This window comes from Hirsutella rhossiliensis (genome assembly GCF_020360975.1).
Source record: "Hirsutella rhossiliensis strain HR02 chromosome Unknown scaffold00007, whole genome shotgun sequence".
Lineage (NCBI taxonomy): Eukaryota > Fungi > Ascomycota > Sordariomycetes > Hypocreales > Ophiocordycipitaceae > Hirsutella > Hirsutella rhossiliensis.
In genome coordinates, this window is record NW_025408673.1 from 3,771,374 (window position 1) to 3,789,162 (window position 17,789).

The window sequence follows — 17,789 nt, forward strand, 5'->3', positions numbered from 1 at the left end:
GTGCGCAAAGAGAGCACGGCGATGGAAGGGCCGCCTTTGGCAAAGCTGGGGTAGCAGGTCGCACGTGGAGACCAGCCGAGGGCCGGGACGGTGGACGCACATAGGGAGGGTAAATGGGGATTACAAAGGGTAGTAGTATTGCATCGCTTCGGTACCATAGGCAAGCATTATAAGGAAGAAACGCCACGGCCATGAGAGTAGTGATCGTTAGGAAGCTTCCCACTCGGAAAGAAATAGTGTACGCCAAGAAGCGAGATTATCCAAGTGGAAGTGCTCCGGCCAAAACTTTCTAGCTTGTTGCCAATCCACGCTAGTCGACGTCGAGGAGGCAGTAGCATGGCGGACAGTCCTGCAGGGAAGCTAGGCGAGGCGGCCGCTCACCGTGGAGCCTGTTCGTTGTCAGTCGAGGATGGAGAAGAGGGTAGGAACGGGGGAGTGCCTGTTTCGGGGTGCGGAGATGATACAGGGCAACTCCGAGAAGGGCACGGAGCACGGGAGACAAGGTTGGGGCGGTTCGGGAGATACAGATCAGTGGCGAATGAAGCATTAACGTTCCGGCTGATTCAGCCTAAGCAGTCTGCGGTCGAAGAAACCGCATGGAGAAAGCATGCAGAGGCGATCGCAAAGTCACTGCCGAGAAGACCGCCGCGAGGCGGTTTGCGGTCAAGCAGAGCACGGAAGTCCCGTAATTTGGTCAGCAGCGGAAATTCCGCGCAACGTCAGTCACCGAGTCCGCTTCCGAGGTTCGTGTTGCCTACAGAACGTGGAGACCAGGGGGCAGTGGGCTCTAACAGTCCACCCCTTCATCGGCCGTTTTTGCCCCAGGAGAGGGGTCCTGAAGGTGACGGGCAGGGAGATAAGGCGGCGACCGGCGGTGTCCCGGGTGTTCGTTCGAAAAGGACCGACGGTCCGACCTATCCAGCCCAAGGATACGACTTTCCAAGACCTAAGACGAACGGCGCAATTTGCAGCATCGATTGCACGGGGTTTGCCCAAGCTCCGTCGGGGACCGGTTCGGCGGCCAAGGGCACAGGTGGGTGTGGACGATGGCGCAGCAGAGGCAGCGGACGGCTCGCTGCGCGGACAGAGGCAGTCCCGGAGGCGGGAGAAGAGAGCCCGTCTTCCTAGCCGGGATGGGCGCGCGATAAAACAGGTCCGAAGTGGAATCGGAAGGCATAGGAGACGGGAGCTGCAGGCCGAAGACCTGGCGAGTGTGCTGCGCTTTTTGGAGGAAGACTTTGCCTTGAAGGAGAGATTGTCTAACGATCAGACGTGGTGCACGCCAATACCGCTCGAGAGGAAGGTGTCGACGGTGCGAGATTTCTATCAGGCGTTTCATGATGCGAGCACGTTGCCGATACGGACCTGCATGCTGTGCTACGGCAAGTGTACGGGCGGAGAGTTAAGGGAGATTATGTGGGATCAGTGGCTGTCAAGTGCGCGTACCAAAGGGCGGCCACTCACCATTTTCATGCCGGGGTTGCTTTCCCGAGGGCGAGTCCGTGTCGGTGTGCGCCGAGTGTGGCCGATGCCTGGCGCGCAGGAGCCTGTCGCCGGCGATCCACCTTCACAGTCGCCTTGGCTGCGAGCACATGTTCCCCGATGAGCTCAAGGGACTGACGCCGGTCGAAGAGAAGCTCATCTCGCTGAACTCATGTTACGGGTTTGTCACGAGATATAGCATTCCGGGCGGGCAGAGGCAGAGCGTGAAGTATCCGAGGCATGTCAGGGGCCACATCACAGTGTTTCCGAACAATGTGCAGGAGCTGGCCACCAAAGTGCTCCCACCCCTTTTGCAAGCACTGGACGAGATCCACATCTCGTGGCAGGGCGCGGAGAAGCCGGCACCGAGCGACCTGTCGAGTCTCTTGTCGGTGAGGCGGCGGGTGGTCGAGAGGGCCCTTGTCTGGCTGAAGCGGAACAACCCCACTACGCCGAGATCGAGATCGACGCGGCGGAGATGGAGAGCTGGGAGACTCGATACACGGGGTACCGTCGTCGGTGTGCGATCGTATGGAGCGGAACGAGCCGTCTGGGTGGGAAAGCGCGGACGGCGCACGTTGTGCCGCCCACGGAACGCGCCATGGACGAGGAGGGCCGGTGGAGATCGAGGAGCTCTTCGCCCTGCTCAACCAAGGACAAGAAGCCGGCGGCCAGGGTGAAGGTCACGGGCCCAACGGAGAAGGCGCGGTTCGCGATGGAAGTGACGCCTGCCCCGACCAGAACGTTCCAGCGATCAACGAGGTGACGTCTTCTGGCATGTTCGCGCTCGACGGACCGCCAGACGTCGCGGACGTGGAGAAGCTGCAGTTTGCCTGTGACGCTGTTGGTGAAGGTGCCGACGACGGCCGTGCGGGCCGAGAGCGTGGGTCGGGTCCCTAGCCGGGGTTCGGGGCGTGGCGACGGTGGTTGTGAGCCATACATCCGGGTTTCGCGGGGGTGAGTTTACCGATTCCTTTGAGGCGTCCTTCTTTGCCAGGACGTTCCCGACCCTGTTCCCATTTGGCGTTGGGGGACCAAGGCTGGTTGAAGAGACCATGGTCGACGCGGGGAAGGTCACGGCCAACTTGCGAGGCAGGGCTGTCGAGGCAGAGGCGGCCGCGGAGACCCGTATCGTCTCGAAGCTTGAACCTTCAGGCGTGGGCCGAGATCGTGCTCCGGCGCCATGGTGGTCGATTTGCACTGCACCACATCTTCGCATTTCTCGTCTTCAACATGGGGGTGCGGTCGAGGAACCGCCGGGTCAGCATGTTGAGTGTGGGGAGAAGAACTTCCGCAAGGTAGAGCGCATCGTGCGTTCGATGACCACAGAAAGGCTAGCGGCGGCGAGGGTCGAGTTGGAGAGCTCGGGTAAGACGACCGATGGTGACGTGAAGGAGCTTCTCAGGAGCCTCTCGCTTTACGGCCACCGGCAGCCCATGTCGAGAGGGTCCGTCTCAATATGCGGCGGAAAATCCAGTCGCTCATCGTCGGATATGGCGTGCCGGCCATCTGGTTCACCATCAACCCGAACGACATTACGAACCCGGTGAAGCTGCGACTGGCGGCATACCGCACACGCGATCCCGACGCGGCCGAGGAGTTCTTAGAAGGCCTTGGGGATGCGTATAAGCGGGCACGGCTGGCGATATCGGATCCCATGAGCTCGGCCGTGTTCTTCCACCGCGAGATGAAGCTGTTCTTCGATCATTACGTGAAGGTCGGTGAAGAGTCGGTATTCGGGCGCATCGGCAAGTACTATGGCGCCGTGGAGACGAACGAACGAGGGCGCTTCATGTTCACGGCTTGCTCTGGCTGCACGGGAACGCGCATCTCAGCTCGATGCTTGCCGACATCCACGGGGAGGATCAGGCGGCGTATCGCGAGCGAATCGTCCGATACATCGATAGCGTCTTCTCAGAGGTAAGAATGCCTACCTAAGATGTGCCACCGGGAGCCTGAAGTACTCTTCTGATGGCCAAGTGGGGCCGGGTTGACGTGCAAGGCAGGATCTGGACCAGGAAAGTTTTGCGCCGTGCAAGCGGAGCGATCTGTGACGGGCGGTATTGGTTCGCTGCTGGACAACGCCGCGCAGTTCTCGGCCGCGTTTATCGAGGAGGCCAACTTCTGTGCCGGCGCGACGCAGGTGCACACGCATAGCCCGACCTGTGTGAAGTATTCCTTGGGCAAAGGAGGGCGGAAAGGACCTCTGCCGGTTCAAGGCGCCATGGAGGTTAGTCGACAAGACCGCCCTCACGGCAGACGGGGTGCTGCAGATCCGGAGGACACACAGCATGGTCAATCGATGGAACGAGGCTATTGCTGTCGGGCTCCGGCACAACCATGATATTTCCTTCATTGCGACGCAGCGCAAGACAATGGCCCTCATCTATTATGTCACGAACTACGCGACCAAGGTGGAGGACCCGGTGTGGAAGCGTGTGGCGGCCGCGGCCGAGCTCCTGGCCGCCTCAACAGGTGATGGCACGGCCAACGGAGGGCGGGACGGTGGCGGAGACGCTGCCACCGATGACCCTGTCAAGGGAACAGGACGCGACAGTTCCTGATGAGAGTGGCGAACCGCGTGTTCACGGAGCGTCCGCTATCACAGGTCGAGGTCGTCGCTCACCTTCTCGGATATCCGGCCGAGTTCACCGACAGCAGCGCGTGGGCGTACCTGAACTGTTCTCTGCTGTACTGGAAGTCTTTCGGCGATGGCGGCATCTCCGAGAAGCCAGTGGCGCTGCGGCTATGGATGGCGTCTTGGATGAGTCGGTCGTCGTCGAAGAAGAAGGCCTGAGAATCTCCCACGTCGAGGCGTACCAGCACCGGGAGAGCTGCTGAAAGGCCTATGCCTGTATGACTACATATCGATCGTCAGACTGAAACGCATCGGCAACGACGAGAGCTGGGCGGCTTGGGAGATGTCTTTCGAGGATGGATGGGCGCCGGGACGACGCTGGGTTCAGGTGCTCAGGCGGCCGGGCAAGCACGCTACCGTCTGCCTCGACGGCTACCTGAGCAAGGACTTCACCTACGATGACGAGTCGTGCTACCGGAGGTGTGTATGGCAACTGCTCTGTCAGCGGGCATTATCGGAGAGGCTAACCCACCCCCTGAAGGGCAGCCGTGCAGCATCTTGCGCTGTTCGTGCCGTGGAGTCCTTCCTGGGCGAAGGAACAGGTGAGATCAACAGCATCTGGGCGCGGGCTCGAGACGCTATGGCCCCGAGAATATCATGTCTCGTCGACAACGTGCAGCTGCTTCGACGATCCGCCGAAGACGCAAAACGCGACGCCAAGCAATGGGCAGCCTCGTCCGGCGATGGCGACCCGACGGTCGCACACGTCGAGGAGGGTGGAGCAGGCGAGGCGGGCGCGGAGTCTGCAGCGACATATCAGCCCAACAGCATCGGAGACGCAACGCGGCTCATCGACGTCGTCCGAGGTGCAGTGGGAGCGAATCAGGTGACGGCCAAGTCGCCGGAGCTCATGGCAATGATACAGCAGCTCTGTCGGTTTCAGCAATCGGCGCTGCGCTCGACGGCCGAGCTCGAGGCCACGGCGCTGATTGAACGAGGGGAGGCGGTTAAGCATGCCAGGGCGGGTATTTTCCGGGGCCGCACTACCGCCGCAGGATCAGGTCAAGGCTATCAAGTCGCAGCAGGTAAGTGCCTCGAAGGAGAGGAGAGGATGATCCAAGGGATACAAAGCACGCCCGCCGCCTGGGAAAGCGATCGCCGCGCAGCGTTGCGAAGGGTGATGACCTGTTTCGGGAGGACGAGGTCGAAATGACGATGGCCGACTCCGACGAGACCGCTATCGACGCAGGGGCGGGAATGGACGTTCAGTTTGGCCCATCAACCTCCTTCCTCGCGGCGGGCAAGGTGTTGGCAACACGGCTGACGCTGAACAAGAGGCAGTCCATCGCTTTTCTGATAATATGCCGCCAGCTCGATTTGATGCAGCAGACCGACGGGGCGATGCCTGCCAGCTGCGCCAGTTCGTCGGTGGCGAGGGCGGTACCGGCAAGTCGCGAATCATCGAGGCACTCGTCGAGCTGTTCAGTAAAAGAGCCTTTCGAATCGTCTGCTGATCACGGCGACGTCGGGGACTGCGGCGGCGCGGATCAACGGCATCACGATCCACTCCGCCTGCGGGTTCACTAAAGACCAAGGGCGGGGGCGCGAACATGGTCAAAGACCTTGACGGGGTGCGGCTGCCGAAACAGGCGGAGCGGTTCATCCACGGCCAGTCTCGAATGGATTGGCAGGAGAAGGATGTGCTCGTCATCGACGAGGTGAGCATGCTCGGGGCGCGGACGCTGCACGCCGTGAACGAGCGGCTTCGCCGGCTTCGCGGATCGCGGCAAGATTTCGGGGGGATCCCCATCGTCCTCTTCTGCGGAGATTTTCAGCAGTTCCGGCCGGTCCAAGAGAGGTCGATCGTCCTGCCTAGCGCGGCCATCTCGTGGGACGTAGACAACTCGTTCAAGGCCGAGCAGCGTCACCAGCACGACAAAGCGCACGCACTGTGGAAGAGGTTCACGACGGTCGTCATGCTGGACGAGCAGATGCGCGCCGCCGGCGACCCGGAGCTGCAGAGGCTGCTGAAGCGGATCCGTCTAGGCGTGCAGGATCGGACGGATCTAAACCTCCTCAACTCAAGGTGCTACCGGGAGGAAGGCGGATCCCTTGGGAGACGGGCATCACCGTGGTGACGCCGCTCAATAGGAATCGGTGGAACCTGAACATGGAGGCGAGCCTGGCGTTCCGGGTCCAGCAGCGGTCGACGATGCGCATTTTCATCTCCGAGCACAAGTGGAAGGAGGAGCTGCCGACGGAGGAAGAGGCGATCATGATACTCAACCAGGGCGACGATAGCGCGATCCCGGTGCCGGCCGTCTTCATGTTCGTGGCCGGGATGCCCATCGTCGTGAACCACAACACCCACCAGGGGCTGAAGCTAGTGAACGGCGCGAGCTACTCGGCGGTGGAGGTCATTGTCGACAAGGCGTACCGGGGCATCGGATCTCGGCCGATATGACGATCCACTTCGGGCCGCCGGCGGGATCATTCTCGAATCGGAGACGACGAGATATCTCCACTTCGTCGGGATGCCGCCGGGCACGATCTTGTTGACACCCATGACCGTTAAGATACAGTGCCAGCGAAAAAGGCCGTGGCAACGCAACGACGTCAGCCGAAAGGGTTTGCCGTGCGCAGCAGCGTTCGCGTGCACGGACTACAAGGTGCAGGGCAAAACGCTGGAGCGCGTGGCCCTCGAGCTGCGAGGACACGGACGACGAAGATGGATGGAACGGTGGTGCCCTCGCAGTGCGACCCGTACGGCCTGTACGTGCAGCTATCGCGCTGCCGAACTCTAGACGGCATCATGCTCGTGTCCAAGGTGCGGGACAGAGACTTGGTGGGCAACCGGGTCCCCGAGGAGATGACTGCCGCACAGGCCAGGCTCGAGGTACTGAGCGAGAGGACCGTTGAGGAGGCGTTGCGCTGGCTGGACGGTGATGCTGAAGAGTCAAGGCGGCCGGGCTAGGTGACGCGATGAAGAGTTCGGCAGGCGGGAAGAGTCGGCAGGCGGCAGACAGGGTGGGAGGCGCCTAGTGGTGGGATAAGGCACGCGAAAAGGCAACAGAAGCCGGGGGAAGGGCAGCGACCAACGAGGAGGGAGGCAAGGAGGGACCAATCACAAGGGACCAATCAAGGGGCGGAGAACCTTTGGGGGGAGAGGGCGGGGTCTGCGGGGCACGTTAGAAGGCCTTTCGTTCCTCAAGGCAAACGCCCTTCGGGCTGAATCAATGTATCTTACGGGTAGACGAGGGGAAGGCTCGCCAGCCGCGGCTCGCGCAAAGAGGCCTTTCGGAACGAAAGTTGGCGATGGCGACAGGAGAAAGTCGGGGAGAGGAGAGAGTTGGCGACAGGAGATAGGAGACAGGGGAAGTGAGAGGAAGACAGGAAGAAGAGTGAGATATGAGATATGAGATGGAGATCCGGCGAGAGACGTAGAGCATTATCGTGAGTGAAATCGAGACAGAGCGTCAGAGAGGCAGCCTAGGCCGCTGCAAGGGAGATTTTGCTTTGCAAAGGCGCAAAGGGCGTGGAGAGGCGGCAGGGGTGAAGAGAGTTGTGGGTGGGTAATGCATGTGTGGGCGAGTGGAAGGCTCTGAGGATTTACAGGTGCTATAAGTGGTGGATATAAACAGAATAAGGAGTATATTGGAGAAGTTTTGACTGGATTGTCTTTGTGAAAAGGAGAGCAAGAGGAGAAGGAAATATCCCATTAGGGCCTTTCGCACTTGAGTTTGAGGATGATGAAACATGTTCCTTGTCATGTTGTGTTGTTTCGTTCGTTGCTTTACAGAATATTCTTGGGCGGATGTCGGGCGCGGTGCGGTCGGGAAGAGATTGACGCCGGAGGTCTGATAGGGCCAGAGGCGGATGTGGCTGGGTGATTGACTGGCTCGGTGTCCGTCTCTGAGTCTCCGGGTCTTCGTGGGACAGAAGGGAGGAAGTGTCGGATTTGGCGGGGCCTCGACTATCACAGGCGGCGACTATGGTGGAAATTTCTGGAGAAAGTCGCGGTCTCTTGGTTGGGGTTTGGTCGGGATCGGGCAATGACCGCTTTGATGTCATCATAAGGGATCGACTGACCTAGATGCAGGCGGCGTGGGAGGCGCCGCTTGGGGCGGCATTGCGTTTTTGGTAGAGGTAAACCTGGCCAACGCATCGCTATAGTCCGAGGGTTGCCGACTGAGCCCTTGGGTGTCGTCGGCAGTAGCTGTGTCGCAGAAGCCTGGTTGGACATGGCCCTGTCAAGGAAAGTCCATGTATCGGGGACGACGATGAAGATATAGTCTTGCTCGAAGGCCGGGGCATGTGTCATGATCTGGTGATCGAGTAAGCCGGCGATTTTGCCCGTGCAGGTGAGGAGAGCGTTCGGCTGGAACTGGCTATCGCGCCTCTCGGTCATCTTCTTGCATAGGAGGTCAAGGATTGGCGTGAATGGGGAAGATGACGAAAAGTTGAAAGGGATGAAAGCCCTTGAAGGGTGTTTTGCCCGGAATCCCAGGACAGATAAAGGTCGAGAGCTGGACAAAGCCGCAACAGCTCAGCTGGGTGTCGTCAAGGGCCGCAGCCGAGTTTCCATGCAGAAGGTCGCGGCCGGAACCGATGACAGGTCCCGTGAAGGAGACAATGGGTTGTATCGCTGGGAAGGCATCCGCCGAGCCGAGGTGCGAGGATGACTCTGTGGCCATCGTCAGAGATGGTAGTGGTGACGGAGGTCTGGAGCATACACCTACGGCTGGTAGCTGTGGTCGCGGACGATGAGAGCCGGGATGGTGTATTCTGTAATGTTGTCATCCTCCGACTCGAAGCTATCACGTCGCTCGATTTCCCACGTCAGGGCAAAGGGATGAACACGGCCGACCATAAAGAACCACTGCTCGGTCCATTCCGAGGATTATCTGTTGGTTGTATATGGAAATATTAAGGCTCAAGAAGATGCAGGTCGATGGATTGTCAGGATCTGACCGGATTGCTGCATACTCTGGAGTCGACAGCCATGAGGGCGTTGGAAGGAAGACCCTCGCTAGGGTTTCTGCGTTGAGCCCTTTGACACGATGCTCATTCTGGTAGGCGAACCTAGACGGGCAGCCGGGCTGGACAAAGGCCATCATGGACATGTCGGCGCCAGCATTTTCTGGCTGTCAAGAGGTTGCCGCGGGGAGGACGAGGTATCGACGTTGAGCTGGGAGGCCGACATCGTGAGAACATGGCAGATGTGGTCACCGTGGAAGTGTAAAGGAGGGTTAGGCAGAGTAGAGGTAGGCATCCTATAAAGCAGGTTTTCTTGCTGCTCGAAAGAGGGCTCGTGGCTCGGGTCGGGGAGACTTGAGAGTCAGTGAATGCTACCTAGGTGATAGATCAGAAGCGGGGGTATGCGGGAATGAGCTGGCGAGGTTCTCGAGCAGTCTCGACCATCTGGTTCTGTGGTCGTGAGTGAAGTAGGGAGCCGGGGGTTGGAAGTTGAGTAGGGGTGATGGCTATGTTGCGAGAAGTTGGAGGTCGGCGAACGGTAAGGTTAGTGTGGGTAAGACTGCGGAGAAAGAAAGTCCAGTAGTCCCCTTCGGTGTCATCGTTGCATGGAGTAGATAGCAAAGGGGGCAATAACGAATGAGAGTGAAGGAAAGAAAGAGGTTATGGTAGTATTGCAGGACTCCCTTTTTGACGGTCGTCGGTAGTTGGATGGGCATTGCGTGCGGCTGAGCGAGGCGGGTGCCGACCGTGTCGAGTCTACTATTGGGACACGGTGAAGTCGGATATATGGGTCGACCTGAGGAGGAGGATGCGAGTTGGTCACGAGAACTTTCCAAGAGGGTTTGCAAGTCGAGACTCCGGTGGCTAGCGACTACAAGAGGACAGGCAGGGGTCCTGGCTATCGCTTTAGCATTAAGGCCGTTGATGCGACATTGGTGCTGGCGAGGAGCAAATCTAGAAGGGTAGTCCGGCTGCATGAGGACGTCATGGACATGTTATCGCCGGCAGCCTTGTGGCTGTTGCTCGACGAGGCGGATTGGCGGGTATTGATGGTGAACTGATGCGCAAGGTTGGTAGGATGGTGTTGGAAGGGCTGAAGAGTATGGTTTGAAGTGTGCGGCAGGCGGTTGTCGCGGCCATCTCCATGTGCCGGAGGTCGGCAGTGGCCAGGATTCGCTGGAGTGCGCAAAGAGAGCACGGCGATGGAAGGGTCGCTTTGGCAAAGCCGGGGTAGCAGGTCGCACGTGGAGACCAGGCGAGGCCGGGACGGTGGACGCACATAGATAGGCATGGTAACGGGGAATATAGAGGGTAGTATTGCATCGCCTCGGTACCATAGGGAAGCATTTTATAGGGAAGCTATAAGGAAAGAAACGCCACGGCCATGAGGAAGTGATGGCTAGGAGCTTCCATTCGGGAGAAGTAGCGTCGTCAACAAGCGAGACTGTCCAAGTGGAGGTGCTCCGGAGCCAAAGCTTTATAGCCTGTTGCCAATTTACGGCAGTCGACGTCGAGGAGGCAGCAGCATGGCGGACAGTCCTGCAGTGAAGTTAAGCGAGGCGGTTGCTCACCCTGAAGCCTGTTCGTTGTCAGTCGGGGATGGAGAAGAGGTGAGAACGTGAGCGGGTCGGGTTCGGGGCTCGGAGATGGTGCGACAGGAGCCGGTGTAGATGTGGTGGCAGCTTCTGAGAGGGCCGCAGAGCACGGGGAGAGCCTGGGACGGTTACGAAGATACGAATCACGGGCGAATGCGGCATCAACGTTCCGGCCGATTCAGCCTAGGAAACCTGTGGTTGAAGACACCGCATGGAGACAGCACGCAGAAGCAATTGCGAGGTCGTTGCCGAGAAGACCGCCGCGAGGCGGTTTGCGGTCAAACAGAGCACGGAAGTTCCATAATATGGTTAGCAGCGGAAGTTCCGCGCAACATCAGTCACCGGGTCAGCTTCCGAGGCCCCTGTTGCCTAGGGAACGTGGAGATATGGGGTAGCGGACTCTGATCGTCCGCTCCTCATCGGCACTTTCTGCCTCAGGAGGAGATCCTGAAGATGAGGAGCAACGTGTTACGGCGGCGGCGGGCGATGTCCCGAGTGTTCATTCGAAGGAGGTACCGAAGCTTCGATCCATCCAGCCTAGGGAACCGGTATTCGACAACAAGAAAACGGGCAATTAGCAGCAGCGATTGCGTCTGGTTTGCCCAAGCGCCGTCGGGGACGGAGTTGGCGGGTAAAGGAGTACCAGGCCGCAGGGGTGTCTCCAACGCAGCAGGTACGGCGCAGCATCCGGGGCCGTCTCCTGTGGGGTGGGCGACGCCGCGGCAGAGCCAGCGGACGCTTCGCTGAGCGGGCGGAGGCTGCAGCAAAGGGAGGTGGGCGGCTCATCGCGGGTGGCGGCTGGGGCCCGTGCAGTTTGATCGGCAGCAAGAACGAGGAGAGTGCTGGAAAGGGCAAGGACTGAGGTCAAGGTTCGGCGTGGAAAACGTTCGCCAGCACGGCCCGGTGCCTGTCCAGTGCAAAGGGCCGGATGGCGTGTCAGGGATGCGCACGTAGTCGGGCAGTCGTCGCCAAAGCTGCCGCATCCGACGGCTTGCGAAGAAGCGAATCAGCCACGGAGAGAAGAAATCATGGATCGGAGGCGGCCCCGGAGGCGGCCCGGAGGCGGGAGAAAAAACGTCTTCCTGGTCCGGACGAGCGCCCGAGAAAACAGATTCGGAGTGGAATCGGAAGGCAGAGGAGTCGGGAGCTGCGGGCCGAAGACCTGGCGAGTGTGCTGCGTTTTTTGGAGGAAGACTTCGCCATGAAGGAGAGGCTGTCTAACGATCAGACGTGGTGTACGCCAATACCGCACGACAGGAAGGTGTCGACGGTGCGGGATTTTTATCAGGCGTTCCACGATGCGAGCACGTTGCCGATACGGACCTGCATGATGTGCTACCGCAAGCGTACGAGAAAGAGCTGAGGAGATCAGATGGGATCAATGGCTGTCAAGCTGCGTGCCAGAGGGCGGCCGCTCACCATTTTCATGCCGGAGCTGCTTTCCGAAGGCGAGCCCGTGTCGGTGTGTGCGGAGTGTGCCCGATGCCTGGCGCGCGGGAGTCTGTCGCCGGCGGTCCATCTTCACACTCGCCTTGGCTGTGAGCACATGTTCCCTGACGAGCTCAAGGGACTCACGCTGGTCGAAGAGAAGCTCGTCTCGCTCAACTCCTGCTATGGGTTTGTCACGAGATATAGCATTCCGGGCGGGCAGAGGCAGGCCGTGAGGTATCCGAGGCACGTCAAGGGCCACATCACAGTGTTTCCCAACAACGTGCAGGAGCTGGCGACCAAGGTGCTCCCGCACCCCCTTTTGCAAGCACTGGACGAGATCCACGTTTCGTGGCAGGGCGTGGAGAAGCCGGCACCGAGCGACCTGTCGAGTCTCTTGTCGGTGAGGCGGCGGGTCGTCGAGAGGGCTCTTGTTTGGCTGAAGAGGAGCAACCCCCACTACGCCGAGATCGAGATCGACGTGGCGGAGATGGAGAGTTGGGGAGACCCGATAGACGGGGTGCCGGCCTTGGTGTATGATCGCATGGAGCGGAACGAGCCGTCCGCATGGGAGAAAACGCGGACGGCGCACGTTGTGCCGCCCACGGAGCGCGCCATGGACGACGAGGGGTCGGTGGAGATCGAGGAACTCTTCGCTCTGCTCAACCAAAGGCAGGAAACGGGAGGCGAGGCTGAAGGGCACGGGCCCAACGAAGAAGGCGCGGGTCGTGATGGAGTTGGTGCTAGCCCCGATCAGAACGTTCGACCAATCAACGAGGTGACGTCTTCCGGCATGTTTGGGCTGGACGGACCGCCAGACGTGGCGGATGTCGAGAAGCTGCGGTTTGCCTGTGACGCTGTTGGCGCAGGTGCCGACGACGGCCGCGCGGGCCCGGAACGTGGGTCGGATCCTCGGTGGGGTCGAGGGCGTGGCGACGATGGCAGTGAGCCATACATTCGAGTCTCGCGGGGGGATGAGTTTGCCGACTCCTTTGAGACGTCCTTCTTCGCCAGAACGTTCCCGACCCTGTTCCCATTTGGCGTTGGGGACCAAGGCTGGCCGAAGAGGCCATAGCCGAGGCGGGAAGGCCCTTACCAACTTGCGAGGCACCGGTAGAGCTGCTGAGGCAGGGGCGGCAGCGGGAGACATCGTATCCTCCCGAAGCTTGAACCTCCGGATTTGGGCCGACATCGTGCTCCGGCGCCATGGTGGCCGGTTTGCGTTGCACCACATATTTGCATTTCTCGTCTTCAACATGGGGGTGCGGTCGAGGAACCGCCGCGTCAGCATGCTGAGTGTGGCGAGGAAGGACTTCGGCAAGGTCGAGCGCGTTGCCCGCTCGATGACCGCGCAAAGGTTAGCGGCGGCGAGGTCGAGTTGGAGAGCTCGGGCAAGACGACCGATGAGGGCGTGAAGGAGCTTCTCAGGAGCCTCTCGCTGTACGGCCACCGGCAACCCATGTCGAGAGGTTCGGCTCAATATGCGGCGGAAAATCCAGTCGCTCATCGTTGGCTACGGCGTTCCGGCCATCTGGTTCACCATCAACCCAAACGACATTACGAACCCGGTGAAGCTGCGACTGGCGGCATATCGGACACGCGATCCCGGCGCGGCCGAGGAGTTCCTAGAAGGCCTTGGGAGTGCGTACAAGCGGACAAGGCTGGCCATGTCCGATCCGATGAGCGCCGCCGTATTCTTCCACCGGGAGATGAAGCTGTTCTTCGATCATTACGTGAAGGTCGGAGAAGAGTCGGTATTCGGGCGCATCGGCAAGTACTATGGCGCTGTGGAGACCAACGAACGAGGGCGCTTCATGTTCACGGCTTGCTCTGGTTGCACGGAAACGCGCATCTCAGCTCGATGCTTGCCGACATCCACGGGGAGGATCAGGCGGCGTATCGCGAGCGAATCATACGATACGTCGATAGTGTCTTCTCCGAGGTAAGAATAGCTAAGACGTGTCACTGAGAACCTGAATTGCTCGTCCGATGGACAAACGGGGCCAGGCTGACGTGCAAGATAGGATCTGGATCAGGAAGGGTTCTGCGCCGTGCAAGCGGAGCGATCTGTGACGTCCGATATTTCCTCCCTGCTGGACAACACCGAGCAGTTTTCGGCCGCATTTGACGAGGAGGCCAACTTCTGTGCCGGCGCTACACAGGTTCACACGCATAGCCCGACCTGTGTCAAGTATTCCTTGGGCAAAGGAGCGCGGAAGGGAATCTATGCCGGTTTAAGTCTCCATGGAGGTTGGTCGACAAGACCGCCATCACGGCAGACGGGGTGTTGCAGATCCGGAGGACTCACAGCATGGTCAATCGATGGAACAAGGCTATCGCTGTTGGGCTCCGGCACAACCACGACATTTCCTTCATTGCGACGCAGCGCAAGACCATGGCCCTTATGTATTATGTCACGAACTACGCGACGAAGGTGGAGGACCCGGTGTGGAAGCGTGTGGCGGCCGCGGCCGATCTCCTGGCCGCCTCAACGGGTGACGGCACGGCCAACGGAGGACAGGACGACGGTGGAGGTGCTGTTGGCGATGACGCCGCCAAGGGAAACAGGACGCGACAGTTCTTGATGAGGGTGGCGAATCGTGTGTTCACGGAGCGTCCGCTATCTCAGGTCGAGGTCGTCGCTCATCTTCTTGGATATCCGGCCGAGTTCACCAACAGCAGCGCCTGGGCGTACCTGAACACATCTCTGCTGTACTGGGAAGTCTTTCGACGGTGGCCGTATCTCCGACGAGCAAGTGGCGCGGCGGCCATAGATGATACTCTGGATGAGTCGGTCGTTGTCGAAGAAGCAGGCCTGAGGATCTCCCACGTTGAGGCGTACCAGCACCGGGAGATCTCCTGCGAGGGCTATGCTTATACGACTACATATCGGTCGTTAGACTAAAACGCACCAGTAAGGATGAGAGCTGTGCGGCCTGGGGAGGTGCCCTTCGAGGATGGATGGGCGCCAGGAGACGCTGGGTCCAGGTGCTCAGGCGGCCGGGCAAGCATGCTACCGTCTGCCTCGATGGCTACCTGAGCAAGGACTTCGGCCACAACGACGACGAGGAGTCGTGCCACCGGAGGTGTGTATAGCAACCGCCCTGCCGGCAGGCATCATCAGAGTGGCTAACCTCCCCCTCCCCAAAGGGCAGCCGTGCAGCATCTTGCGCTATTTGTGCCGTGGGAGTCCTTTCTGTGCGAAGAAACAGGTGAGATCAATAGCATCTGGGAGCGGGCGCGAGGCGCTGGCCCCGAGAATATCATGTCTCGTCGACAACGTGCAGCTGCTTCGACGATCAGCCGAAGACGCAAAGCGCGACGCCAAGCAATGGGCGGCCTCATCCGGCGATGGCGATTCCACGGTCGCCCACGTCGAGGAGGGCGAGACAGGCGAGGCGGGCGCAGAATTTGCAGCGACGTATCGGTCCAACAACATCGGAGACGCAACGCGCCTGATCGACGTCGTCCGAGGCGCAGTGGGCACGAATCAGGTGACGGCCAAGTCGCCGGAGCTCATGGCAATGATGCGGCAGCTCTGTCGATTCCAGCAATCGGCGCTCTGCTCAACGGCCGAGCTCGAGGCCATCGCGATTCCCGAACAAGGGTTGAGGTGCATAAGCATGCCAGGGCGGGTATTTTCCGGGGCCGCACTACCGCCGCAGGATCAGGTCAAGGCTATCAAGTCGCAGCAGATAAGTGCGTCGAGGAAGGGAGAGAATGATCCAAGGCGTACAAACCACAGTCGCAGTCCGGGAAAGCGATCGCCGAGCTGCGTTGCGGAGGGTGATGACCGGCTTCGGGAGGACGACGTCGAAATGACGACAGCCGACTCCGACGAGACGGCTAGCGACGCAGAAGCGGGAATGCGCGTCCAGCTTGGCCCATCGACCTCCTTCTTCGCGGCGGGCAAGGAGTTGTCAACACGGCTAACGCTGAACAAGAGGCAGTCGATCGCTTTCCTAATAATATGCCGCCAGCTCGATTTGATGCGACAAACGAATAGGGCGATGCCGGCCAGCTCTGCCAGTTCGTCGGCGGCGAGGGGGCACCGGCAAGTCGCGGATCATTGGGGCACTCGTCGAGCTGTTCAGTGGGAAGAGCCTTTCGAATCGTCTGCTGATCACGGCGACGTCAGGGACTGCCGCGGCGCAGATCAACGGCATCACGATCCACCGCCTGCGGGTTCACTAAAGACCAAGGGCGGGCGGCGCGAACACGCGAAGGACCTTGACGGGGTGCGGCTGACAAAACGGGCGGAGCGGTTCATCCACGGCCAGTCTCGGATGGACTGGCAGGAGAAGGACGTGCTTGTCATCGACGAGGTGAGCATGCTCGGCGCGGACGCTGCACGCCATAAACGAGCGACTTTGTCGGCTTCGCGGATCGCAGAAAGATTTCGGGGATCCCCATCGTCCTCTTCTGCGGAGACTTTCAGCAGTTCCGGCCGGTCCAAGAGAGGTCGATCGTCCTGCCGAGCGCGGCCATCTCGTGGGACGTAGACAACTCGTTCAAGGCCGAGCAGCGGCACCAGCACGACAAAGCGCACGCGCTGTGGAAGAGATTCACGACGGTCGTCATGTTGAACGAGCAAATGCGCGCCGCCGGTGATCCGGAATTGCAGGGGCTGCTGAAGCGGATCCGGCAGGGTGTGCAGGACCGCACGGATCTGGACCTCCTCAACTCAGGTGCTACCGCGAGGGCAGGCGGATCCCTTGGGAGACTGGCATCACCGTGGTGACGCCGCTGAACAGGAATCGGTGGAACCTAAACATGGAGGCAAGCTTGGCGTTCCGGGTCCAGCAGCGGTCGACGATGCGCATCTTCATCTCCGAGCACAAGTGGAAGGAGGGCCTGCCGACCGAGGAAGAAGCGATCATGGTACTCAATCAAGGCGACGATAGCGCGATCCCCGTGCCGGCCGTCTTCATGTTCGTGGCCGGGATGCCGGTCGTCGTGAACCACAACACCCATCAGGGGCTGAAGCTGGTGAACGGCGCCGGCTACTCGGCGGTGGAGGTCATTGTCGACAAGGCGTCCCCAGGGCATCGAATCTCGTCCGACATGACGATCCACTTCGGGCCGCCGGCGGGGATATTACTGGAATCGGCGACGACAAAGGACCTCCACTTCGTCGGGATGCCGCCGGGCACGATCTTGTTAACGCCGATGAGCGTCAGGATACACTGCCAACGAAAGCGGCCGTGGCAGCAGAACGACGTCAGCCGGAAGGGATTGCCGTGCGCAGCAGCCTTCGCCTGCACGGACTACAAGGTGCAGGGCAGAACGCCAGAGCGCGTGGCCCTGGAGCTGCGGGGACACGGACGACGAAAGTCGATGGAAGGGCCGTGCCCTCGCAATGCGACCCGTACAGCTTATATGTGCAGCTATCGCGCTGTCGAACGCTAGACGGCATCACGCTCGTGTCCAAGGTGCGGGAGAGACTTGGTGGGCAACCGAGTCCCCGAAGAGATGACCGCCGCGCAGGCCAGGCTGGAGGTGCTAAGCGAGAGGACTGTCGAGGAAGCTTTGCGTCGGTCGGATGGCGACGCTGAAGAGTCAAGGAGAGTTGTCAGGGTGAGGTGACGAGGGGAGAAGACGGAGGAGCGCCGGCGGGCAAGAAGACAAGGGCACTGGGCAGCAGCGATCAACGAGGGCGACTTTTAGACTTGAAGGAAGAACCCGCTAGAAAGGCATGAACGAAAGGGCAAAGACAAAAGACGCAAGTT

At 60.2% G+C, this 17,789-nt stretch overlaps 2 protein-coding genes across 2 annotated transcripts; both read left to right on the forward strand.

The window, feature by feature from the left end:
* Window positions 1–1,592: 1,592 nt before the first annotated feature.
* HRG_07228 (PIF1-like helicase domain-containing protein) lies at window positions 1,593–6,524 on the forward strand (the record flags this gene model as incomplete). The annotated part of the gene is made up of 16 exons (XM_044865699.1): window positions 1,593–1,663; window positions 1,721–1,874; window positions 1,940–1,989; window positions 2,046–2,329; window positions 2,383–2,588; window positions 2,638–2,742; window positions 2,960–3,210; window positions 3,318–3,402; window positions 3,702–3,957; window positions 4,023–4,250; window positions 4,306–4,540; window positions 4,602–4,662; window positions 4,740–5,145; window positions 5,310–5,488; window positions 5,710–6,146; window positions 6,212–6,524. 16 exons carry the CDS (start codon window positions 1,593–1,595, stop codon window positions 6,522–6,524), a joined length of 3,321 nt encoding a protein of 1,106 aa, XP_044719661.1.
* A 7,017-nt stretch (window positions 6,525–13,541) lies between these two features.
* Window positions 13,542–17,469, forward strand: HRG_07229 (ATP-dependent DNA helicase PIF1; the record flags this gene model as incomplete). Its single annotated transcript, XM_044865700.1, has 12 exons — window positions 13,542–13,810; window positions 13,918–14,002; window positions 14,085–14,222; window positions 14,354–14,854; window positions 15,049–15,146; window positions 15,211–15,272; window positions 15,364–15,759; window positions 16,199–16,245; window positions 16,287–16,385; window positions 16,457–16,667; window positions 16,718–17,193; window positions 17,275–17,469. The coding sequence occupies 12 exons, from the start codon at window positions 13,542–13,544 to the stop codon at window positions 17,467–17,469; spliced, it is 2,577 nt and encodes an 858-aa protein (XP_044719662.1).
* Window positions 17,470–17,789: the final 320 nt, after the last annotated feature.